Below are 24,981 nucleotides of genomic sequence, written 5' to 3' on the forward strand. Positions count from 1 at the left end.
GCTTCCTGTCAGGACTCTCTAGCTCAGCAGCTCCAGAGTAGAAAGAAGGAGGAATGAGAAACTTTAAATTTAATCAGCTGCTTGTGCCTGAGAGGGTAGAGAGGCTGCCCTTTTCTCACCAATGTTGTCTGTGTTGTGACCATGTCAGATCCTCAGTCCTGTGTGCTCCCTCGTCCCTCTATCGCTCACCCTCTCCCCAGTAGTCCCAGTGGGTGATACGTCCTCTGTTGTCCTACCTCCTGTCCTCCTAACCCACTTCCTATCAGCTCCTTCCATGAGGCTGTTGTCCTGGCACTGAGTGTGTTGTCAGACATCCATCAGCAGCTCCCTCTTCCTCCTCTTGGTAGTATCAGGCCCACCACCACTGTGTCATCCACACCACTGTGTCATCCATAAATGATGAGATGGTGCACACAGTGAACCTGTGTACAGGGGAATGTGTAAGGGGGTGAGGACGAGGGGGGCTGGGATCACTGTGTGGGGGGGAGGGGAGGGTGGGGGTCTGCCCACCTACCCACCTGTGGCTGGGCTGTGGTGAAGTCAGTCAAAGGAACAGGCAGTCCCAGCTCAATCAGCTTGCCGGCCAGCTGATATCAGTCCTTCGTCCTGCATGAGCGACAAATGCAATAAGGAGGTCACATTTGAATGAAGGGAAAAACAAGATGTCGGAAGATGGAGTTGTAAGGCATATTTGACGGTTGTAGGAGCTATTCATTTAATGTTTGTATTTAGTTTTTTTATTCACTAGTATTGTTTAATTATTCTAGATGTTAGCTTTTTTAGGTTTGATTTTTCTTTCGATAGTTTTACTTTAATTCTTTGTTGTTGTTGTCTTGGTATACTTAGTCTTTTGGTTGTTCCTTTGTTTAATAAATGGGTTATGCTGTGGGCACCTGGGGTTATATGTAGGAGTAGGCAGGTACAGGACCAGCATGCACCTGGGTAGTCCTGTGTTTTTTAAAAACTTTGGTGCATGTTTTGTTGAGTTAAATAAATCAAGAGAAAAAAGGAATCCTGTCTGGAAAGTGCATTAATTTACCTGCGTGAACAACAAACCCATGCTGCGTCAGTGGCCCTTTTGAATTATGTTTGTTTTTTGATTTATTGGACAAATTGCCACTACAACGGTATACATTTTTTTATTAAAAGCTTTCTAGTGTTGCAATTTTTATGCTGTAAAAGTAAGAGACAGCACTAATATGGATCTAATTTACAATCGTTGCCCCCACTTCCTGCTCTTACAGCATGCAATACATTCGTGAAAAGATCTGTAGCTCCAGAAATGGTCTCTGTGCCCACATGCAATGGCACCAACAAACATTACATTACATGTCATTTAGCAGACACTTTCATCCAAAGTGACTTGCAATACGTGCTTTCAACCATGAGTATAAACTGAGAACCATAAGAATAATGAAAAGTAAAATTTCTTCAAGAAAGTCAAACTACAAAAATAGCATGTAAGTGCCATTCAAGAGCCACTGAAGTGCTAATCGTTTTTTATTCAAGGTGAAGTCGAAAAAGAGCCAGGTGCTATATACAGTATGTTGATGGTCTACTCCAACTGAGGGCCAGGGTAATGTGACCATTTCAGATCAATTTAGTAGGAATTGGTAGGAATTGTGTGTGTGGAGGGCTGATGGAGTCTGTGATGACCCACGTGTTAGCAGACAGAACCTCAGGCAAAATCATTCGGGTCGGGACATTTTAGCCTCATGTCAAACAACCAAGTCTGCTTCAGCACATGTGCTGAAGGTCCCACTGGCCGAGAGCGACGGTTTGATAAGTCGCTACAAAGCCAAGAGCTGTTAGCCACATCCAGACCATGATAATCATTTAACTGAAGGTTTGATTATGTAAAAAGCACCCATCCATGTTTTATTGTCTGAACCCTGAGTGCCCCCTGAACAACCAGCACAAACATTGATCTATGCTTAGTTATATCGTTATACCAACGCCTGCTTTTAATGACGAATGCTTCATGCAAAGTCAGTGGCAACATGTCAAACTCAATAAAGTACTGAAAATCCATACACACATTCTTTGTATTTATAATAGCTGAACATATAAAATGTTTGATTGGGGTCCACCCTGCAAATACTGATGTTGTGTTAACTAAGACAATGTTTGAAATCTCTGACATCGACATTGTTTATCTGAAACACTAATACAAGCTATTTTGCAATATTGGAGTTGTCGTTTCAATGGCAACGCTATTACTGTAATACAAATCTTGAAAACCCAATTCCTACCAAGGCTTTATATTTACCTTTTATGTTGTTGTATAATCCAAAATTACAGGGCTTTACAATATGTGCACCACACGACACCCACTAACTAGCCTTATATTCTCAATTCAGATAAAGAAAATTGCACAAAATTACCTTTTAATAGGAAAATAATTAGAACCCTCAAGAGAAACAAAAAGACAATATTATGTAAATAAGGTATAGATATATAATATGATATCTAACAAGAGTGTACACAGATCATGTGTAAAGATGAAGCTACACATTACACGTTTAGTCAAGCCATGATGATAGTTTTTATGGAATGATATATTGTTGAATTACATTAATGAAATCGATGTGGTCATTGCATATTCATCTTTCAGGATGGGGACCGCTCTGTCAGGGGGGTAGTGGTTTATTAGACACACCCAGGAAACAAAGCAAAGAAAGAAGAAGGGAGGGAGAGGGTATAACATTGATTGAAATAAATCTTGTTTATCTAAGATAGATGGCAAGAGAAGAGAACGTGAACGTTGAGATAAAAATGGAACATCTGACAATATCGTTAGACAAAGGCGATTCAATCTTTATTGGATCATTCTCGCTGGCAGCATCACGTTAATGCGTAAATATGGTCGATGACAGATCCTGGTGACACATTTATTAAATTATGTAGCTGATCCTGGAACACCCAAGAGCCATCAGGTGGACAACTGAAAGCGTTACTCACACCTCTGTCAACAATGTTTGCCGTTTCCATGATGGAGGGAACGAAAATATTTCATAAATTGATAAGTTCATTAAATAAATCATAGTTATTAATGAAAGCAAAACATCCAAATCTAATCTACGAAATCTAAACAAAACTTCATTTAAAAAAAGAAAAATGTTGAACACTAAAAGTAAAAATGTAAAGGATCATGGGCAACGCTACATCTGGAACCAAGGTGAAAACTTGTATTATTTACATATAGCTATTTATTTTTTATTTTTTATTCTCTTCTTAAACATTTGTATCAACAAAAAATAACTCTGCAATACATATATTTATTTTAAGGGAACAGGAAAACAAACACACATAAAAAAATAATCTAAACAAATAAAATAGCATGTGGACACTGGACAGGATACAGCTCTGTGAGGCTGCATGAACACTGGAAGTGAATGTCAACACAGCATTCAACATTAACACACTTTAGAGTCCTGCTGCTGGTAGGGCTAAAAATAAAGCTGCAAATAAGTGAAAAGGTTTATGGATTGACAGATCAACACATGACACGTAGGGGGGAAAATGGGTAAGAAATGCATTCATCACTGACTAATTTGGTTTAATATGCCTCTCCTGCAGCTTTGACAGCAGGGAGCAACATTTCACAATATATCTGACCACGGACATTCCTCCACAGACATGCTTGTACCCCAAACACATACCATACCATCCTCGAGGCTGAGGAATGAGGCCCATCTCACACACTTCCCATGCTCCCCCACACTGTCAACTTCCTGTTTGTTTATAGAGCTTCATGTCTGTGCTCCCACAGTAAGATTGTATTTTACTCCCTATATCGGTTCCTATATGTGGATTAATTGCTTTTAAAAAACAGGAAAATTAAGCCACGGATGGGGACAACTGCTGACATGACAAAGGCCCAATGGCGTGTTTGCATTTTATAACAGATTTAAAATGCAAACACGCCACTGGGCCTTTGTCATGTCGCCGGGATGTTATTGTTTATTGTTTAGTTTCTCAGAACATTTTTCTCTCAGCTATCAGAGTATCAGCATGAATGAGCCCAGCTGTGACTCACTGGCCATTCAGAGCCTGAGAAAACAGACAGGGTGCATTCCTCATCGTATCCTGAGCTCAGGACTGATATGGAGAACGGTGGGGAATTCTGCAGCTCTGTCTCATATCATATGATTCAACTGTGTGAATCACATAACTTAACTACTACTACTATATGTGTGAGGATTGGAAAAGACAGACAAGTAAACTGGGCTTTTCAATATAAAGAAGGACACATTGATGGAGGGACCTTTTGACAGACCTTTGAGCAGTTCCAAAGAAATTGATCTGTTTTTCCAAGAGGTGGAAGTATGTGGAGAATACACCTGCTTCCATCCGAAACAACAAAGAGGGCTTATCTCAGAGGTCGATGGGGGGGGGGGGGGGGGTCAATCTAATTACAGACTCTGGTTATATGACCTCATTGAGATGACTCCTGACCCTAGGGTTAGTGTTTTCCTGAGTCTCCCATCTCATTAGGGACAGGCCTCTCCAAGTATACTGTCCGTACCTTTACACAGTGATTAAAAGGCTAACAACAAGGTTTTGCAAGTCAAATACGTTTTTTAAGCCATATGTAATGTAGTTAATGCAACCTGATCTTATCTCCCAGTGTCTGTGACTGCAGCAATGAGAGTTAAGTAGTCACTGTGGTGTTTGTAATAGTCTCAGTCACTTCCTTTAGACTTCCAGTATTGCCAGAGTATTTCAGTAAGTGGTATTGTGCTCAGTGCATTATTCAATTGGGTTTTGTGGTTTTTCCATCCATTTACCACAAGCGCAGGGGCTTCAAAGATGGGATACTAAAAAGCTATCCTCGGGCACCATGCTCATAACCAAATTACAAGCCCATGTATGTCGTTCATCCTCTCATTCCCAGGACAATTAACTGCGTCTGACAGTGGGCTAATGAGCCAAAGAGCCTTAGCATTTGTCCTATCTGCAGTTAAGATCGGTTGCCATTAGCAATTGTGAGCACCCACCCTTTCAGTCTTCTTAAAGTGGGGATTGGCGAATAAAGAGGCAGTGTGCAGGAAATGGGCTTACTTATGGTCGATCATTACTGTTGAGTGCGTGAGACTGGAGGAAGAGTAAACTAAGTGGGAAAAGTATGTGTACATGTAACCACAATGACAGGCCCGCAGGCTGATACAGTCATTATTAACCGAAATTAACAAGATCAACTGCTTTTAGTTTACATGACAGAGTTCCTATTCAACATTAGCCACTTAACCCTCCTGTTACCTTTCGGGTCAATTTGACCCCATTCAATGTTTGATGTCGGTGTTCCTTGGGGTCAATTTGACCCCAGGCTGTTTTTCACTGTGTCAAACATATAAGAACTAGAACGGGCACTCGGTAGAGCAGATACCTTCGCATATCACAAGATTGGGCATTGAATTATGAACATTTTGGCATTAGTTGCATGCCAATTGGACAAAAATGTATCGTGCTATGGTAAAAAAAAGATGTTGACCTTTCCATGACCTTGACCTTGACCTTTGACCCGATTGATCCCAAAATCTAATCAAATGGTCCCCGGATAATAACCAATCATCCCACCAAATTCCATGTGATTCAAGAAGATTTGACCTGTTCATGACCTCTGACCTTGACCTTTGACCCGATCGATCCCAAAATCTAATCAACTGGTCCCCGGATAATAAACAATCATCCCACCAAATTTCATGCGATTCGGTTCAATACTTGAGTTCTGCGAAAGATTTTGACCTGTTCATGACCTTTGACCTTGACCTTTGACCCGATCGATCCCAAAATCTAATCAACTGGTCCCCGGAAAATAAACAATCATCCCACCAAATTTCATGCGATTCGGTTCAATACTTTTTGAGTTCTGCGAAAGATTTTGACCTGTTCATGACCTTTGACCTTTGACCCGATCGATCCCAAAATCTAATCAACTGGTCCCCGGATAATAAACAATCATCCCACCAAATTGCATGCGATTCGGTTCAATACTTTTTGAGTTTTGCGAATAACACGCATACAAATAAATAAATAAATAAATACACGGCGATCAAAACATAACCTTCCGGCATTTTCAATGCGAAGGTAAATATCAACTTTTTTATATATTTAAAGGGCTATTTAGGTAGTCAACAAACAAACATAAAGTACCTCACACTTAAACTTGGGAAACAATATTAATTCTAATAATTTTCTGGAGGTTTTAATTGCTGGGGTCAAATTGACCCCGAGGGTAAAATATGTTTGTCAATGTAAAGGTAACAGGAGGGTTAAATATCACATTTCTGCTTTCTCCCATAATTGTGTGCCACCCAGAAGAACATGTGTCCTGAAGCATGTTTAATTTTCTATGGATGGGTGATCACACTCAGGACTCTTGAACAACGTCAATGACTGCAACAGATGCAGTGACAAGACAGAATTGTTTGGGGTGGATAAGATGCAATGAAACTGGTTCAATACTTACCTTCAAGTACACTTAAATGGAGAAACAGATTGACTGCTTAAGGATCATGTCTCATTCATTCATAGCAGTTTGACATACAGTAAATCATTAGGCATAAAAGGCATTTTGAAAATAAAGCTGAATATATCCAACTCTCTCGCTAAGATACTATGAACTTGTCTCATCTCAATCAGGACTCACTTCTCATCAGCTCACTTTAGGTATCATTAAGGTATTGAAGCGCCATCTAGTGCTCTATGTGAAGTTATTACACATTGTATAGTTATTATAAGTCTAATTGCAAATGTTCTGAAATCATTACACCAACATTACCATCTCCTCACAAAATTAAAGTTCTAGTATTATAAGTGCCTTGAATCTTTGAATAAATGTGTGTTTTATGATGATTGCCATTTAACCTTTATTCAAACAACATGAAAAGCAGGACGAGATATGGCAATGTCCTGCAGCTTTGATAAAGCAAGACCATTCCTGAACTGGCTGCTTTGTTATCTTGCCATGCCAAACACAATGGAAATGTTCTAAACCTACATAATGCATAGCTTGTTGTGACAGCATTACATCACGTGTTGCCTCTCTATTTTTTCTAAACCTACAGTTACCGACTTTAATTTCTTTTAAAAAATCTTTCATCATTATTTATTTTGGGTTGTTGACATGATAAAAATATGCTGAACATAATCTAGTTTATCTATTTTGTCTCGTAAAATGAACAGTTTAGTGTCAACAGTGACATCTATTAATTAAACTGTAAACATATTATTTTCAAAGATTGGGGTCACATTTTTTCTTTCCAAAATACCAAAAAGAGGACTATCTATGAAAATGTAGGGGTGACAATTCTGGGAGTGAACCCGTCAACCTTTAGGACCCTGCGGATGCCCAGTGACAATCACGTGACATTGTTTGCCGCCGCCCCCGCACTTAAGTGAATACTGGATGCAGCGTAACTTCACTAACAAACATGAAACTGGACTAGCGTGATGCTAATTAGTGATGTACTAGTTTAGGTGAGGTCCTCTCGGGAAGGCAGCGGACATGGCTGCTGGCGTCTTACTCTTCGTTGCAGTGAATTTCGCTTGTTTATCTGTCAGTGGAAACTTGGTAAGGAAGAAACTAATGGTTGACTGTTACATTAATTATAGAAAAAGTCACATGATCACCTCCGTAGCTCCTGGAAATAACAGTCATGTGATCAATACCACAGTGCAGTACTCATACAAACAGCAATACCAGTGTACAAGTAAAATTCCTGCATTCAAAAGTGCCTCCGTATTGGCATCAAATGTATATATATATATATATGTATATACTAGCTCGTACCAAAAGGAGACATTTCAGGATAATCTATATCCTACATCTGGATTGCATGATCAATATAAAGGGCTAATTTGAAATAATGTACTTAACCTACAATAATATATCATCGTGTATTAGTTGATTTTTATATTTGGTATTAATAATCTAAATCTGCAAAGTAAGTCGTGACTAAAGCTTCAAAAGAAATTCAGTGGAGTAGAAAGTAGTAGGCCTACCTCCAAAATGTGGATGTAATAATAATTGTATTATATGTGCATATAATACAATAAAATGGAACTCTTATAGTAATACTATGTAAACTCAAGTGCCTCAACCTTTTATATTTGTACGGTACGTAAATACTAGTTACATGTGATAACGATTACAGAGTTCACTTCAAGCTTCTAGAAACCATGGTATCTCTGGCAGGTCTCTGGAGAAAGGTCATTCTCTATAGACTACAAAAACGACTGTTTCCTCAAAGATGGGAAGCCTTTTCAGTACATCTCAGGAAGTATTCACTACGCCAGAATCCCACGGTACTACTGGAAGGACCGCCTCGTAAAGATGTACATGACTGGACTCAATGCTATCCAAGTGTAAGTTCAACACATTGCATATGTTGCATTAGGGATGCTCTTTCTTTACAGGACATGTATTCTGCCTCTACACAGATATGTGCCCTGGAACTTCCATGAAGCGGTACAAGGGGTCCACGACTTTACAGGGGACCGAGACTTGGGGCACTTTTTAGATCTGGCCAATCAGACAGGTCTTCTGGTCATTCTGCGACCAGGACCGTACATCTGTGCAGAGTGGGAAATGGTGAGAAATTGACAGTTTTAGTAACAAGATTAGTTCATAAAATCCCAGCCTGCAGCACAAAAAGTGATGACTCATCAAGAATGTGTCTTAAACCAAGAATAATTTACAATGTGACAATTGAGAAAATAAATAAAACACCAGATACTACAGATTAAATCGAGAAGTTTCTAAATAAAATATTTACATGTCACATTTTTGGGAGTGGAGATTTACAATCTAAGTTGCAATACTGTTGTAGTTGTTGAACAGTATGCTATATTTGCTGCAATCTTCCATTGATGTTTGGTCTTTCGACACAGGGTGGATTGCCAGCGTGGCTACTTCAGAAACCAAACATCATACTTCGCTCAGCTGACGCAGGTATGACTACTGCACCTACCGTATGTGTCTTTTATTTATTTATTTGTTTATACTATTATGCAATTGATTTGTTTTCCTCTGCTCCAGATTATATCCAAGCAGTCAGCAACTGGCTCGCTGTTCTTCTTTCCAAAATTAAGCCTTGGCTGTATATCAATGGGGGCAACATCATCACCGTCCAGGTAGAGCATGACGTAAGTTCTGGGAAAGTTCCTATTATAATATTAGTTTTAATTAATTATCTTCTTGGCTACAGGTGGAGAATGAATATGGAAGTTACTTTGCTTGTGACTACAACTACATGCGTCACCTGCGGACTGTGTTCCGCCTCTTTCTGGGGGAAGACACTGTCTTGTTCACCACTGATGGAAACACAGACAAGGAAATGATGTGCGGGACTCTGCAGGGATTATATGCCACAGTGGACTTTGGCACAGGTTGGTATTGTTGGAAAATTATGAACAAGATAGCACCCTGTACTTTGTTATTCATACGGAAAGTTGTAATTTCTACAAATCATCCCTTGATACAGACACCAACATAACTCAAGCCTTCAGCCGGCAAAGACGGTTTGAACCTCGGGGGCCCCTGGTTAGTCGTATACTAATTAACTTATCTAAAGAAGCAGTTATTGCTGACTCCTTAAACCAAACATATGGTGGTTAAATGTTTTAAATGATGTTATAGGTGAACTCTGAGTTCTACACCGGCTGGTTGGACCACTGGAGAGATCCGCATGCTGTGGTTGATGCTCAGAAGGTCAGCAGAGTGCTAGAAGAAATGCTAATCATGGGGGCCAACGTCAACATGTATGTCTCCCTGAACACTCGCTAACATTTCACTGACACAGTTCTAGATTTGATCAACTAATCCCATGAATATAGAATATTGCCAGCCTTTTCTTTAGGACGCATCAACTGCCGGTTTGAGATGAAACTGCTCCTTCAAGCACCTGTTTACGTGATGAACAGTACATTCTCCCACTAAGTACCAGTTCTTCCCCTCTCTCTTCTCAGGTACATGTTTGAAGGAGGCACTAACTTTGGCTACTGGAATGGTAAAGTCCTCGGTTTCATAATCGGTACCTCAGTTGTTCACACGGTTTAGATAAAGGGAGAGGCTCGGCTCACGGCGCACTCGTTCCTTTGTTACTCCCCAAAGGTGCCGATCGTGACACACGCTTCCGCTCAGTGGTGACGAGTTATGATTACGACGCCCCGCTGTCTGAGGCAGGAGACCCCACGGAGAAGCTGTTGGCCATCAGAGATGTCATTAAGCAGGTAGCATTGATTTAACTGCCACCCACTGAGCCGACGTCCCGATTACACTTGTTCGTATGTCCAAGACATGATTAATGCAACACTGTTTCTCTCCAGTTTAGGGCTATTCCCTCTGGCCCCATGCCACCAGCAACTCCCAAGTTTGCCTATGGCTTTGTGACCCTGAAAAAGGTAACAATCCTTCCAGCTTTTGAAGTTCAAAAAGTGTGAAGAGCCAAAGGTTGAGACTGATGCCAATAAGGGACACTTTCTTTTTAGGTTGACGACATCAACGGTTTGTTGAACACGCTCTCGCCCCTCGGGCCGGTGAAATCCCAGTACCCTCTGACGTTTGAAGAGATGAAACAGGTATAGTGTGTCTGTCCAAAAGGCAACAACAGGCGAGGGGTATGGTGTTGTAGTGGAACTAATCCCTTTGAAACGTGGAGAACTTCTGGCCTGTTGTGTCTGCAACCTGTCATATCTATTGTGTTCAGTACTATGGATACATGCTTTACCGGACCGCGTTGCCCCGGGACCTCCCGGAGCCTACGCCACTCATCTCTCCACTGAATGGGGTTCATGACCGTGCATATGTGTCCGTCAATGGGGTAAGCCTTCACAATGAACTGTTGTTGTCTCGCCAATCAGATTTGTCTTGTCAGGTATAGGGAAAACATTCCAGGGATGATTATTTCTAGAATGTCTGATTGTGAAAATTCAAATTCTTCCTCAGTTCATTTTTTAATGTCCATACTCATTGAGCGCGTCTGCGTGAACAGCTTTTCCAGGGTCTGTTGGAGAGAGACACTGTGCTGGTGATGAACGTAACTGGACAGCAGGGGGACACTGTGGACATCCTCGTTGAGAACATGGGCAGGGTGAACTTTGGCAGCAAGATCAACGACTACAAGGCAAGAGAACAAAGTCCAATCCTGTAGACGGTTAATTACTTATTTTTACACACACAATCACATCTACAACTGCAAAGACAGATATTCACATAAGACTACTCATCTGTTCAATTACTTGTCCAATAGTTAAACTATGTATTATAACAAATATTGGTAAATCTTCTTTGGCTTTTTCAAAAGGACTGTAAAGATTGATAGAGGCATAGTATCCTGACAAACCACACACCCTGAAATGATTCCGAAAAATGAAGACTATTCACATTGCTTGATGTCTACTGTGTGTATCCTGATCTACTTACATAGTAGACGCTATAAATTAAATGTACCTCAGGGCCTCTTGAGCAACTTGATCCTGGGTAAAGATGTACTGTCTGACTGGACGATCTACCCTTTGGACATTGATGGCGCCATCGCTGGAGGATGGCCTCATTCAGACAGTCTGAAGTCCTTCCCCGTCCCTCAGAAAGACCCATCAGTTGGACCAGTCTTGTACATGGGGACCTTAAAGCCCAACGGCCTGGCCTGGGACACCTTCCTCAAGCTCCATGAATGGACAAAGGTAATGTTCAAAATTGTATTTTACCTCATGATTCCAGGGTGGTCAGGGAATAATTGTAACCTTATCTTTTTGTCCTTTTTTTTATATCAGGGTCAGATTTGGATTAATGGTATGAATCTGGGACGATACTGGCCAGCAAGGGGCCCTCAACAGACTCTTTATATCCCTGGACCCCTGCTCAGCACAACCCTACCCAACAACATCACCGTGCTCGAGCTGGAGAGGGCCCCAGCACACCTCCGGGTTCTTTTCATGGACCGGCCTCAGCTCAATGTCGTGGCTGAAAAGTCTTAATGTAGCTCAGAATTTTGGAGCACAACATTTCCCCAACATTCAGCTGAAATAATGTCCCAGGCCAATATCTGAGTAGAACAAGTTTGACTGAAGCCAAGTAGAAGCAGTCCTCTGAAAAATTCACCCGACATGAGAAGATATTCTTATCATAGCAATCCAATGTCAATGGCTTTAAAAAAGCAGCCAATTTGTTAAATTGATTAAAAGATGTTTTTGTCTTCTAAAGGTTTAACACACCTGTGGCTTAAATAACAACACAATATTAGTAGATATTTTTTTATTGCTCATACCATTTCCATTGTTGCAGATACTGTGAATAAATACATTTAATATGGTTTATTCTCCAAGTTGTCTTTATCTGACATGATACAAATTATATTTTTGATCCATGTTGAATTGAAAATGAAACTAGCACATTGGCAAGACAGCCATATTAGATCCATCAAGGCTGCCCAATTTCACTTTAGTTTTAATGATAGCTTCCTTCCAACCAAAATTCCCCCGAGAAATATATAGATCTATATATATTGGGGTTAAGTCTTGCCTGGAAGAGTGTGGGTTTTTCTATGTGCTTGGACACAGCTAGGGGTGCAGAACGAATACTCCAGGTACTGAAATGGGATCTTCCCAAACAGAGACTCTCCACAGAACCAGCACCTCCTGGAGACACACAAACAGCATATTGGATTTCTGCATTTAAATAAAAAAATTTACAGCATTTACATTATTCCCTGATCCAAAGTCCTACGTTACATTATGACTGCACACTCAATGAGAGGATGACTCTTTGGGACTTACTTGACATCAGCTACTTGCTCTGCTAACCTCCTCTCTGCTGCCAGAGCTCTCTAACAAAAGAATGAACATTTTCAAGATGTTTAAAAAAAAATAAAAAACCTGAATATCGGCCCTTAAATGCACATTAACTCACCTTTTCACGATCAGTCAGCGATGCAAACCTCTTCTTTTCTTCAGCCTCAGAGTCCTGTTTCCTCTTCTCCTCCTTCTGCTCTTTTTCTCGCTGTTTTTTTAAAGCCTTTTGTGCCCTTTTCTTCTCCATCTTTTTGGATTCAATCTCTGCCGTTAGGGGTCCAGGGATCTAGAGGTGCACACGTGTAAACAATAAGTGCTCTGCTTGTATTTAATGGTATATGTACAAGTTAGACTACAATCTTACCTGTGCCTTGATGTAGTCATATTTGTCCGGATTCTCGCCCATGTATTTACGGAAGACATTCCGTGTGTCTTTGTCAGGGCAGACAACATATGGCGTCTGTCTTTTGTTATCCCTGTAGAAATAATGTTTAAGAGTGGGAATAGAATTGCTGCAAATGATCATTCTGAAATGTTGACCTTCACTACACTTGAAGACACAATGTGTTAACCTGCAGGCTGGGTCTGCTCCTGCATCCAGGAGAAACCTGACCACTGCCTTCTGCGCAGCAGCCGAGGCAACGTGCAGCAAAGTGAACCCCGACGAGTCTATGGGGTGATTGAGGAGGATCGGAGGACTTGGAGCATCAGACGGGTTACTCTGCGACTGCTCCGGACTCTGTGACGTATCTCCAGGCGGCTGAAGGAGTCCACGTAGAGCGTCCACATCCCCAACCTTACAGGCTGTGAACACTTCATCCCTCAGGCCATAACCTGACGACTCATCAACAACTCCTAGAGACACAGAATGCTAAATAATAAGTATCTTAAACATATGTCAGAGGAGGTGAAGTTGCATGATTGAGTAAACAGGTGCCACATAATGATCAATAATGAGTAAGAAGCACTTCCTCACCTTCCAGTTGCTTCTTACTCTGTGCTTTCCTCTTCCTCTTGTGCCTTGCTTGTGTCTCTTGAGGGGCATCTTCTGCTGGTCTAGCCTCGAGCACTTCTTCTTGATCGTCTGCTTCTGTGGGACTCAATTCTATCACAGATGGATGGGACATTTCATAAATCTTGCACAACCTTTATATGATAAATAAGCATTCCTTGGGGTTCTGTAATGTAGCTATAGCCACATATGTGACAACACCCTGGACCCTGACCTACCCTCATTTTGCTGTTTGGATTCCTCCTCCTTTCTCCTCCTCCTTCTCCTGGGCCTGGAGGGATAAATGTCAAACTCCCTGAGGTCCAGAGTTCCTATGGTCATCTCCACCATCTCCAGCTGAATGTCGCCGCCCTCTTCTTCACCAGAGCTATCGTGGTTTTCATCTGCTGATGCCAAAAATAAAGAAAGTGGGCTGAAATACCAGAATTCACAGTAAATAAACTGTTGAAACAGCAATAATATGAACTCCTAAGTGTAGTCATTATATTGACCCACATTGAGCTCAATAGAATGTTAGCCCATAGTCTCCACACTGCATGATAACCTCTTAAGCTGACCTTTCTCTTGATCTGTATTTATTTGAGCTGCTGGTTTGACAGATTTTTTCAAGGCCTTCTTAGATGGAGCAAACACTGCAGACATGTCTGTGTCTTTCCCTGCAACAAGACATGTTGCACACAGTATTGATTATACCCTGGCTGCACAACAATGATAACATGTCATTATTCCACGGATGTATAATTCAGCTTACCGTAAACATGGACAGTGGAAAGCATCTCATGTGCCCTGCGTGCCTCCCGAAATGTTGCCCTGCGTGTGGCAAAGGGGATTGTGTGGATCCTGGGATCTTTCTTGTCAAACGGAGCTTCACGGCCACCAAAAAGGATGCTTTTATTGTAGCTGGGAGCTCGTACAAATATTGCAGAGGCTTCCTTTAGGTGTTCAGCCCAGCTGACCAGAAGATCCTGAATCTCCTGCAAAATGGTATACAAGTGTTTTGAAAAAAATCTACATCACCTTATAGTTGAATTGTAGAAAACACAGCAGAAAAGAACCTCCTCCGAATGGGTTGCATCAAAACATGTTTCATGGTTTACTTTGGAACGAAATGACCTCTGTCAAAAGGAGGATGGATACCGCAACAGAAACATATTTGGTACAAGAGAAACACGGAGCCTCTTCAGTGTGACAGAAGGTCGTAGCAAAATTAGTTTGTTCTTGGTAAATAAAACAGTATAAACTATCATTGTAATGGAAGATATGAAAATTAACTGAAGCTTTGCCTTGACTAGCGCCGCCTCGTTGTGTCGCCTCAGAGTAGCTCCTGCGGATTTAGGCGTGTGGCTGCGGTTCTGAGAGTCTTTGAGTCCTTGAGCCGTGCCACGCTTCGCGCGCACCGTGTACCGGTGGAAGGTCTTGTGCAGAAGGACTTCTTTTCTGTAATTCAGCACATTGTGTTGGGCAGATGCTCTCACACTACCGAGTTGGCTTTTACAGGGTCGCCGCACATTTTTACGAAAAAGATTTCTCTCCATGAAAAAAGTTGCTGTCAAAATTACCAAAATGCTGTTTATTATCAGCTATAAACTATAATTGATTTTAGTTCATTGCTATTGCACTTTGGTATGACGTTTTCCTATACGACAGCTGTACATTCTGGCAGGGGGACAATGGAAATCAGCCTTACGGCTGTAATTGGATGCATTTACATTTAAATTGAAAGTGTTCATCAATTGTCCCTCTCGAAAAAATAAAAACTTGAATAGTTACAGAGAATGAAGTCAGGATTATGTTGCATTACGTGGAAGGTTATCCACAGAAGACTGTAATACTTATGATACAATATTTCATTCTTACTTATTCCATGACCAAAAAAAATACTGTTCCCTCACACTCACCCTCGGAATACGGCGCCAGCAAAGTGTCCTCCACCTGTCATGAGAACGACCCACACAGTCGTCTGACTTAAGGCTTTCAGGAAGGATCCTACTGCTCGATCCTCGTCTGACTGAAATATTAGAGGACGTAGGACAACGTAGAATAAAATACATGACATGTCCGGGAACTTACACGTCACACACTGTACCTGCTGAGCCTCACCTGTCCCTGTAGGATGCAGCGGTACACAGATATATATTGTCCGGCTGAGTTCTGGAAAAACACCTTGTTGTAATGCCGGCCAGTAAATAAACTGTTTTCCACTGAGCTGTTATTATCAGTGCCTGTGACATTGCTGCTTTTTCCTCCACTCTCACTATCCGAGTCGTCGTCTTCTGAATCAGACTCCGAGCCCGAGATACTCGACATGTCTCCTGTGAAGCAATAAATGAAAATCAAAGTGTTACAAACTTTACAATCGCTCGTGTTCAGTGTGCAGGACTCTGGTTTCCTCACCAGCTCCAGTCTTCCTTTCAAACTCCTCAGCTGTGACGGGTGGCATCCCCGAAATCTTTAGTCTCAAGTTGAAGCGATGCCAGTCAAGCTTGTAGTGCTCCATCTGAAATGTAAAAGACAGCGTTTTGCTCGACCCATGCTTGTGTACAGTCTTCAGTTCATTAACAGATCTTATTGTATTAATAGAGCCAAGCTTGAAGTTGTTTTGTCACCTGTTCCTCACGACTAACAAAGGCGCATCTGCAGGCGGAGCAGACCATCTTGTCTGACACCTCTCTAACCAGGCTGGACTCCCTCTGTCTGTCATCCTCTGGGGATTTGTCCTCCAACACTATGAGGAAGGCTTTTACGGTCATCTTCAAATGGACAGAAAATGACAGTCTTTGCTGCAGAAACCACAGCTACAATTCATACATACCGTCTGAGGCTGGGTCAGTGTTTACAGCTGGCCCCTGGACGGAGTTTACTCCTCTCAGTCCGTGCAGAGCCTCATCGTCTGGGCACAGATGAAAGATGGAGCGGTAATCGACACCGGTCGTCATATCGTGGATCTCATTGGCCTGCCAAGTTAGGACATAAGAATCAAAGAAACCTACTGTAAGTTTTGATCGGAGTTATCCAAAACAATACGTTTTCGTTTCGGATATTGCCACAATAATTAACGCCTAGTCTGCAGTTAACAGCTTAGTCTAGCTCTTACAACATTGTTGTCATGAGCTGGCAACAGACTGCAAACCAATTGGACCCTATTGTGAAAGCTAACGTTATCTCAGCTGATGTAACAGCCACTGCTCTTTAGACGCCACATGTAGCAGTGACTAATAAAAAGGTGTGCAGTCTACCTTTTTCCCAGACGTCATTTAGTATATTACAGCTAGTATGAGTTATAATTAACTAACTTACAAATAGTAATCAACTTACCATAAAAATATGTTTCGAAAAGCAGTGCTAACGTTGTGTTACCTCGTTTCCTCATGATATAACTACGGAAGCCCGAAAGTGAAAATAACGCGAAGGCGTCCACAGCGTTTCAGTTCTGTGGACTGCAAGGCGCAATGTAGAAGTACATTTACATTTACTTTGTAAGTAGGCGACAACGTGATGGTACTTGCACTTTTGAGTATTTACATTACTCCACTAAATACTGAAGTAGATATTGCATACTCCATTACATTTATTTGATCACTTTTAGCTATAGTTATTTTACAAATGTGTCTTAATTATGCAAAACATAAAATACATTGAAATTTATTATCATAGGTTAAGGTACCCAGTAGCTTAACTTTTGATAGGCCTATGTATATTATATTTTGATTCCAATATGTTTACTTAGTTATTATTTTGATGCAGGAATTCAACTTTCAGAGAATTTCTATCCTGTGATACAATATCAGTTGGGTCCTTTTTGTTAAATACAAAGGAAAGGTGTTTTTAATTGAATTATTTTTACTAGCAGTAATCAGTTGTATGCATAGTGAGGGTTATCAATATAAGTTTATATCCAGGCACATGGTTGTTTGTATACATCACTCTAGTCAAACAGAAATACTGTATATTGTGTGTTGAAATAATTTGAGTTTTTTTCACCAATGATTGTGTTAAACAACCACTCAACTCATTAAGACGGGGCACATTATGCACATATTTAGCACTGTAAAGATTCAGGCAAACCAACCAGGTGCATCAGCTATTAATTACAAGAACTTCTGGGACAAGATAAAGTCAAACATTTTATTAGGTGAAACTAAAAATAGACAAAGATTTATGAACATGAAATGCATTGAAAAATAAAACAAATGCCCCTTTAATCTTTGAAAACCAACGTAACATTGTTGATTAACTTGGTTTGCGTCGACGTCTCTTTGATTTGATAGTTTGCGCTTGGATCAAAGGTTGTGCTGTTGGCAAAGAAAGACAACTGATAACAAACTACTGTATTTAAAATCAAAGTATATTATGCTCCACGCTCCCCTTACCAGCCACATTACGAGCCTTCATCTCTGCCAGACGCTCCTTCACCTCCAGAATTTCAGCAGCAAGACTTCTAGCTTTGTTTCTGATGCGCTCACTCCTTTCCTGCAAATCATTCCTTTGTTTTCTGAAAGACAATAAGTATAGTGTAATGATTCTGGACAGGGCAACAAGTTTGGTTTATGCAAGGTTACACACTCTCTCGCTCTTTATGCACAGCACATTAAGGTCCTGGGACAGGGATGATGTGTACAGATTGTATAGCCCTCTGAGGCAAATTTGTAATTTGTGATAATGGGCTATATAAAATAAACTGAATTTAATTGTTTTAACCTTTCCACAGCATCTGGTCCATTCAGTTGTTCAGAAAGGTGCTTTTCCTCTTGCAGCAGATGACCCAGTTGCACCAATACATCCACAACATCAGCTTTTCCCATTATCAGATCCACTCTCCGCTCAGTTTCTCCTTCACTGCAAATGAGAACGGGTCTGGTAAGACAAATACAAATTAAAAAGTATTTGTCACAACTGTATGATTTGATATTCTATAGTGTTTGGTAAACCTTGAGTGAAGCTAAAAACTGTTGGGCAACAGGACACTAAGCAACTTAGGTTGATCATGTAAAAAGGAGCCATGGTCCGTTCCTTTAAGCATGACACTCTTCCAATACATCCTTCTCATGGAAGTCTTTCTGACTATTTCTATACTCTGATAAGTAAACATGTCTGTTGTGATGAAGGTATAATTGACATATGGCTGTGTCTTTACATTTGTTAAACATGCAGCATTTTATCAGAATATAAGCACAAGAGCATTGGACTCACTTCTATCACACCAATTAGGCACTGAACATTTGTAATGGTTAACCTACCTTTGCCCATGGGCCGAACCAATTACTGCATAACGAAAAGCTGAAGATAAAAGCTAGAGTAAATATTGTGTTTGTTATTTAAAGCTGGAACAACGTTTTAATACCCATAAGAATGACCATATGCCACCATATGCAACAGCGTCACAGAGAAGACACAGGTGGAGACAAAGGCGTACTTCCTCCCCATTTCCATCCCAAGTTACCAAATCCAATGCACCACCATAACCATACCAACGCTTAATAAGTGGACAATAATAAAAAGATACCATTGAATTCTCTCTTCTTCAATACGCTGTCTTCTTTGCATGACCTCGGCCAGTCCACAAATGTGTTCTTGGATGGCATGCTCCAGCTCTTTGATCTGCTCCTGCAATTTAATTAGAGGGGAGTCACGGTGTTTAGTTACATTCCGTAAATTAGTTTTCTGAGAAAGAGGTAACTAACACCAACACTCGCTATAATGTTGGCAAGCTGCCCCAGCTGCTTCTTTAGCCGTTGCACGAATGCAATCTTCCTCGATTCATTTGTAACTTTCACTTTAACGTGTGTCGCTGTGGTCACGTACGTCAAACAAATGTAACGATAAATGAGCTACGTCATCATTAACCTGTGCAAGTTACGTGGCTCAGTCAACTAACATTTGCATCAACCTACCGTAGAATCAAAGTGCTGTGACTGAAATGTATGAACAAAAAAAGCGGGCATGATGTCATTTGCCACGTAAGTGATTCCTAAAATCTCTGCTACTATTTATAGACCTGTGCTACTGGGAATCGATCGCGATCCTGTCTTTCTACGTTGTTTAGTTTATATCAAGTACTTCCAGATAATTTATGAGAGCCCGGATAGCTCAGTCGGTAGAGCATCAGACTTTTAATCTGAGGGTCCAGGGTTCAAGTCCCTGTTCGGGCGGTAAATTTTTTCTTATTTTTACAGTTTATTTAGAATGCTGATATGTTATTAACTAGTGTGTTTTTGCAATAGTCATTTATCATATGAAATTAGCAGCACATGTCAATGTTGGGGACCTTAGCTTCAGTAGAGAGAACAGCTCTCCTGGTATACACGTTAAGACACCCAAAGCTTAAAATTGCCCAAAAAACCTGTGCCAAACATCAAACCATTTAATTTTAAGATAGTCATTGAAGTGGAGCTGTAATTACCCACAGTGAGACCTTGTATTACCCAACTGTTTGAGTTGTATTTATGAAAGAATCAATCTAATATGGGGATTAAACTCACTCACAAACAAATAACAGTAACCTAGCAATTTACCTGATATAATCATGGGTATTATCTCTGGACAGTGATTTGGTACACCTATAAAGCGTAGGTCTTTGTGCAGGTCAAATGGCAACACTGAAGACATATCTGACTGGCAAAGATGGAGCAGATTATCCTCTTGTGCCTGGTTTCCACCTTTCTATCAGCCGTTCATGCTCAGGTAAATATTCATGGTACTGTGGTTTAAACAAGTTCAACAGCAGACTGCAACAGAATTGCAAACAACTTTGTCCATCTTTTTTTGCAGAAATTTTTGTTCAGCCCAAAATGGGGTCCCGTTGGTTCTAAAGGTAAATTCAGTTTGGATTTGATTTAAATGTTGATCTGAGACAGCAGTAAAAAGCAACTCGCTGACTAAAAGCTTATTTTTTTCTAAGAGCGGGAAGAGAATGATGGGACAGCAATGGATGAAATAATCAAAGCTAATGAGTTCCAAGGTAAGTTTCACACAATTTACTTAAATTCAATTTCAATAAATGAGCTCCTGTTGTCAAGTCTAGAATTATTGAATTTGTACTGACATTTGTCTCAGCCACCCGAACTATAGACGGCACAACCAGTCTCAGAGAGGGAGACATTGCTGTTTCTTCTGGACGGCGCTCCAAAGTCTGCTTTGCTCGTAGCTGCCTCTGGTCTAAGTCAGTGGATGGACATGTCTATGTTGCATATAGGCTCTCATCTGATTACTGTATGCTATTTAACTTTTATACGCATGTAACACATTGCAGTCTGATACATTTTTATATTTGGTGATTTATAAATTGTCTGTTCCATACCACTCTTTCTATACAAATATACAGCTGAAATGGAGACAAAGCTCATAAAGAAAGGGATGGAAAGTGTAGAGAAAGGTACCTGTGTGCGATTTGTTCCTTGGACTCACCAACGAGACTACATCGACATCCAGCCAAAGTCCGGGTGAGTGTCTTTGCTTGGAAAGTCTTCATTTTCAAAATGTTACTCCTTAAGCAAAATGTTTTTTTCTGTGTAGAAGAGTTGTGAAATGCAGCAGCTTTTAGAACTATAAGCGACAACCTTCAGTTATCATTCAATATGAACTTCCCTGCTCTACAGTACAGCACTAAACTCACTCCTTGAAGTTGATCAAATTATATGTGCTGTGTGTGTGTGTGTGTGTGTGTGTGTGTGTGTGTGTGTTAATCCAGCTGTTGGTCCTACCTTGGTGCGCGTGGTGGAAGACAGACCGTGTCTCTTCAGAGTCCCGGCTGCCTCCGTGTTGGAGTGATTTCCCATGAGTTCATGCATGCCCTGGGCTTTGTGCACGAGCAATCTCGCTTTGACCGGGACAACTATGTCACCATCATGTGGCCAAACATTTGGAGGGGTAATTCAAAGAGGGCAGAGGGGGGGAGGGGGGTGGGGGGAGTGGGAGGGATGAGATCTTCACAAATGGTAAAGTTAAGAACAATTGTGATGAACTGCATTTCTATACCAATTTTTATTTTTTTGTCAACACCGACAACAACAAAATATATCAAAATGAATGCTCACAAATATGAATTCTGAAATATTTAACAACATTCAACAGATCGGTTGAGGAACTTTGAGAAATTCAAGACTGACAGTCTGGACCTACCATATGACTATGGCTCAATCATGCACTTTGGGATGTAAGTAATCATTTGATGTAGCTCACTCACTATTATATTCCACTGTGGTGTATGTATTATGATGTAACACATGGTATGTATATGTGTAGGTATGCCTACTCTCAGGACGGGCAGCCAACCATCATTCCAAAGAACAACCAGAACAGCAAGGACATCCGGCTGGGCAAGGCATCAAATCTCAGCCACATCGACAAAATGAAAATCAACAAGCTTTATAAATGTGGTTAGTAACAAACATCCTGAACTAACCTCTAGTAACTATTTCAGAGCCAATAACCACATTGTAAAATGGACATATGATACCAACCATGTCGTTGTTTTCTGTCTCTCTCTCTCCACAGGTGGAAAGGATGAATACTAACCGAACCGAGAGTTGAAACAGGAATTTGCTGAAAGCTCAAACAATGAAACAATGTTAATTGATAGATACCACTTCAATAAAGATTGATTCAAGCTTTGTATCGGCATTTAACCTGTACATACCTTGTGTGTTGAAACGAGACATGTCGCTGATGTTTAGAACACTGAGAAAGTGAGCGGGGGTGTAAACTATTGTTTTAGTATAGAGAGAGATAATCATCCAAATGTCCATAAAATAATATATAGTATACACCATGTCATTTAATAAATCAGTAACAGATGAATGTGAAGAAAATGTAATACTACTTGCATATGGAATACTGCAAAATAAACTTTTTGAAAGCATAAAGCATGAGTCATGTGAAAAGGATCAAATGGAAGTGCAATTTAGCTCGAGGAAGGCTGGAAAAACAGATGCCTGGATTAATAAAGAACCAATTTGGGGGTTTCCTATACGCAAATATATCTATACTTGAAACCATGCCACCTTAACTCAGATCCAGATATATTATAGTACCATAATGTTCTGCAGTGACAGATGATCAACTTCTATCAGTCACTGCCTTTCAAATTGGCCCCTTGATTAAAAAATGAACACTATTTGGAGATGGATCAGGGTTTGTTTTTATATATTTACCCATGCGACAAAATGATTGTTGTCAAGACCGTTATCAAGTGATAGTTTATCGCTAAATCACTGGTTGCTGGTACAGTCAGACACAAATTGCTGGTCTGTTGGACCCGGTGGACAGTTATTCTCGGGATACCAACTGCTGAGTTGTAGCAGCACATCCATCTGCAAAACACCTTTAAAGTATCTTCATATCTGAAAGTGCTGAATCGTACATGTACTAAGTACCGAAGTACAGGGCACGAGTCCAGCTCAGCATCAGGACCACCTGTTAAGGATCAGCAGTGGACTTGTGTAAATTACCCACACTGGATGATAAGGGGTCTTAATCATGCTTCATCACAGAACATTTGCCCAATCAGCACCGACCAGAGGAGGAGAAGTGCCTATATAGATTCAGTGGACGGGAGGAATTCATTTAGCGCTCGCATCGGAAGACTGCAGACTGAAACTGGTCCACCAGTTTGAAACTCAATAATGCATTCTACCATGATCCTTCTGGGTGCTTTGCTTGGCTTGCTGAGCCAGGCATACACTCTACCCGTTAAGGTCAGTACCAGGTTTTCAGAGCAAAAAGACCCTTTTAATCTCATCAAGAATGTATTATAATGCACCTTTTCATTACAGAATTCTACTGGAGTGCATGAGGGAAAAGTGAGGTTGAAAAGGAAATACTCAGGTGGGCTCTTTTGAAAAAGTTTTACATTCACGGTCATAGTGAATATAAATAATATCCCTCTACATATTAGAAAACTGAGGAAGACTGTAAGATCTGTCTGTTTTTGTGTTCAGATGAATTTACAGACTACGATGACATGAATGCAATGGATCAAATCCTGGAAGTCAACAGGAGTAAGTAAGCTGTGTATTGGGTAAAACAATGTTGGGACACCCTGGACTAATTCAATGTGATCTTTTCCCATCAGGATTGCGAGCCCCCCGAGGAATGTCCTTCACAGAGGGAGATATTGCCAGCTCATATTTACGGAGCGCCATCACCTGCCCAGGCAATGCCTGTCTGTGGCCAAAATCAGTGGATGGATTTGTTTACGTTCCCTTCATGCTCTCTCCAATATATGGTACGAATACACAGATCTAACGTGGTGTTGAAAAGGCATTTGGAGTTCAAATCTTTCTGTTTGAACTCAATGTTTTTTGTTGTTGCGGTAGACGACATGGACAGAATCACCATAGAAACTGGGATGCAAGACATTGCCTCTGGAACATGTGTTAAATTTATTCCACGCACTCATGAAGCCAGCTTCCTCGACGTTCAGCCCAGATTTGGGTGAGCACGACTTCTACGTGTGGCTTTTTCAAAAGTCTTAAAATGGACTGTGTATATGATTCTTACGTTGAGTGTTTTGGGATGAGGACATGTTTTTATTTGTTATGATGTACCCCAAGCTGTTGGTCGTTTCTGGGGCAGACTGGAGGAAGCCAGGTCCTGTCACTGCAATCTCCTGGGTGCATGTGGTCAGGAGTGGCTGCCCACGAGTTAATGCACGCCCTGGGCTTTGTACATGAGCAGTCCCGCTCGGACCGAGACCGGTACGTCTCAATTGTATGGAGAAACATCATGACAGGTTTGGATGAATGATGACCTTTCAATATTATATTGTTACAATGAGAAAGTCTCCTCTTCACCTACTTATTCATTTCCTTGGATCTTTTATCTTTTCGACAGACCGCATTCATAATTTCAGGAAACGGGTGACAAACAATCTCAATAGTCCATATGACTACAACTCTGTCATGCATTATGGAAGGTGAGCTGCTCTTTGAGGCAATGCAGTTATTGTTTTTTGCATGTTTTGCTGCAAGGCATCGCAATACCATATACTTTATATGTCCTTCATACAGGTATGCCTTCTCTGAAGATGGTGGTCCAACAATAATCCCCAGACCAGATCCTTACATTCCCATTGGCCAGCGAGATGGACCCAGTAACCTAGATCTTCATAAAATAAATGTCCTATATAACTGTGGTAGGTGAACTCACACATATTCTGACCGAAAGAAAATATGTCT

The 24,981-nt window shown here is 40.8% G+C and overlaps 4 protein-coding genes and 1 non-coding gene across 10 annotated transcripts; 4 read left to right on the forward strand and 1 right to left on the reverse strand.

The window, feature by feature from the left end:
* Window positions 1-7,390: 7,390 nt before the first annotated feature.
* glb1l (galactosidase, beta 1-like) lies at window positions 7,391-12,317 on the forward strand. 2 transcript variants are annotated; one of them, XM_056429682.1, is made up of 16 exons: window positions 7,391-7,576; window positions 8,201-8,370; window positions 8,446-8,596; window positions 8,896-8,956; window positions 9,044-9,150; window positions 9,213-9,393; window positions 9,489-9,547; window positions 9,644-9,765; window positions 9,973-10,013; window positions 10,118-10,236; window positions 10,333-10,407; window positions 10,495-10,584; window positions 10,713-10,826; window positions 10,998-11,129; window positions 11,461-11,688; window positions 11,779-12,317. In XM_056429682.1, the coding sequence occupies exons 1-16, from the start codon at window positions 7,511-7,513 to the stop codon at window positions 11,980-11,982; spliced, it is 1,920 nt and encodes a 639-aa protein (XP_056285657.1). In that variant the 5' UTR covers window positions 7,391-7,510; the 3' UTR covers window positions 11,983-12,317. The 2 variants fall into 2 exon arrangements, with proteins under 2 accessions (XP_056285657.1, XP_056285664.1); XM_056429689.1 differs by having other exon boundaries at window positions 9,044-9,138.
* Window positions 12,245-19,742, reverse strand: ankzf1 (ankyrin repeat and zinc finger peptidyl tRNA hydrolase 1). 5 transcript variants are annotated; one of them, XM_056429614.1, is made up of 19 exons: window positions 19,699-19,742; window positions 19,311-19,411; window positions 18,506-18,643; window positions 18,178-18,299; window positions 16,620-16,761; window positions 16,414-16,532; window positions 16,202-16,304; window positions 15,908-16,119; window positions 15,706-15,815; window positions 15,091-15,244; window positions 14,559-14,781; window positions 14,365-14,463; window positions 14,026-14,193; window positions 13,772-13,900; window positions 13,368-13,650; window positions 13,160-13,271; window positions 12,914-13,081; window positions 12,781-12,830; window positions 12,245-12,642 (listed from the first exon to the last, which is right to left on the reverse strand). In XM_056429614.1, the coding sequence occupies exons 4-19, from the start codon at window positions 18,184-18,186 to the stop codon at window positions 12,516-12,518; spliced, it is 2,208 nt and encodes a 735-aa protein (XP_056285589.1). In that variant the 5' UTR covers window positions 18,187-18,299; window positions 18,506-18,643; window positions 19,311-19,411; window positions 19,699-19,742; the 3' UTR covers window positions 12,245-12,515. The 5 variants fall into 5 exon arrangements, with proteins under 5 accessions (XP_056285589.1, XP_056285572.1, XP_056285555.1 ...); XM_056429597.1 differs by having other exon boundaries at window positions 13,160-13,650; window positions 14,026-14,190; XM_056429580.1 differs by having other exon boundaries at window positions 13,160-13,650.
* Window positions 19,743-19,883: 141 nt separating this feature from the next.
* trnak-uuu (transfer RNA lysine (anticodon UUU)) lies at window positions 19,884-19,956 on the forward strand. The gene has a single exon. It is a non-coding gene; the product is annotated as a tRNA-Lys (tRNA).
* A 472-nt stretch (window positions 19,957-20,428) lies between these two features.
* On the forward strand, window positions 20,429-22,338 carry LOC130203536 (hatching enzyme 1.2). The gene is made up of 9 exons (XM_056429784.1): window positions 20,429-20,488; window positions 20,576-20,618; window positions 20,706-20,765; window positions 20,861-21,016; window positions 21,129-21,246; window positions 21,495-21,673; window positions 21,878-21,959; window positions 22,049-22,182; window positions 22,301-22,338. Exons 1-9 carry the CDS (start codon window positions 20,429-20,431, stop codon window positions 22,318-22,320), a joined length of 852 nt encoding a protein of 283 aa, XP_056285759.1. The 3' UTR covers window positions 22,321-22,338.
* A 1,089-nt stretch (window positions 22,339-23,427) lies between these two features.
* hce2l1 (high choriolytic enzyme 2-like 1) lies at window positions 23,428-24,946 on the forward strand. The gene is made up of 8 exons (XM_056429797.1): window positions 23,428-23,499; window positions 23,578-23,629; window positions 23,743-23,802; window positions 23,877-24,029; window positions 24,121-24,238; window positions 24,358-24,536; window positions 24,638-24,719; window positions 24,814-24,946. The coding sequence occupies exons 1-8, from the start codon at window positions 23,428-23,430 to the stop codon at window positions 24,944-24,946; spliced, it is 849 nt and encodes a 282-aa protein (XP_056285772.1).
* Window positions 24,947-24,981: the final 35 nt, after the last annotated feature.

The sequence above is a fragment of the Pseudoliparis swirei genome, chromosome 2, assembly GCF_029220125.1.
Source record: "Pseudoliparis swirei isolate HS2019 ecotype Mariana Trench chromosome 2, NWPU_hadal_v1, whole genome shotgun sequence".
Lineage (NCBI taxonomy): Eukaryota > Metazoa > Chordata > Actinopteri > Perciformes > Liparidae > Pseudoliparis > Pseudoliparis swirei.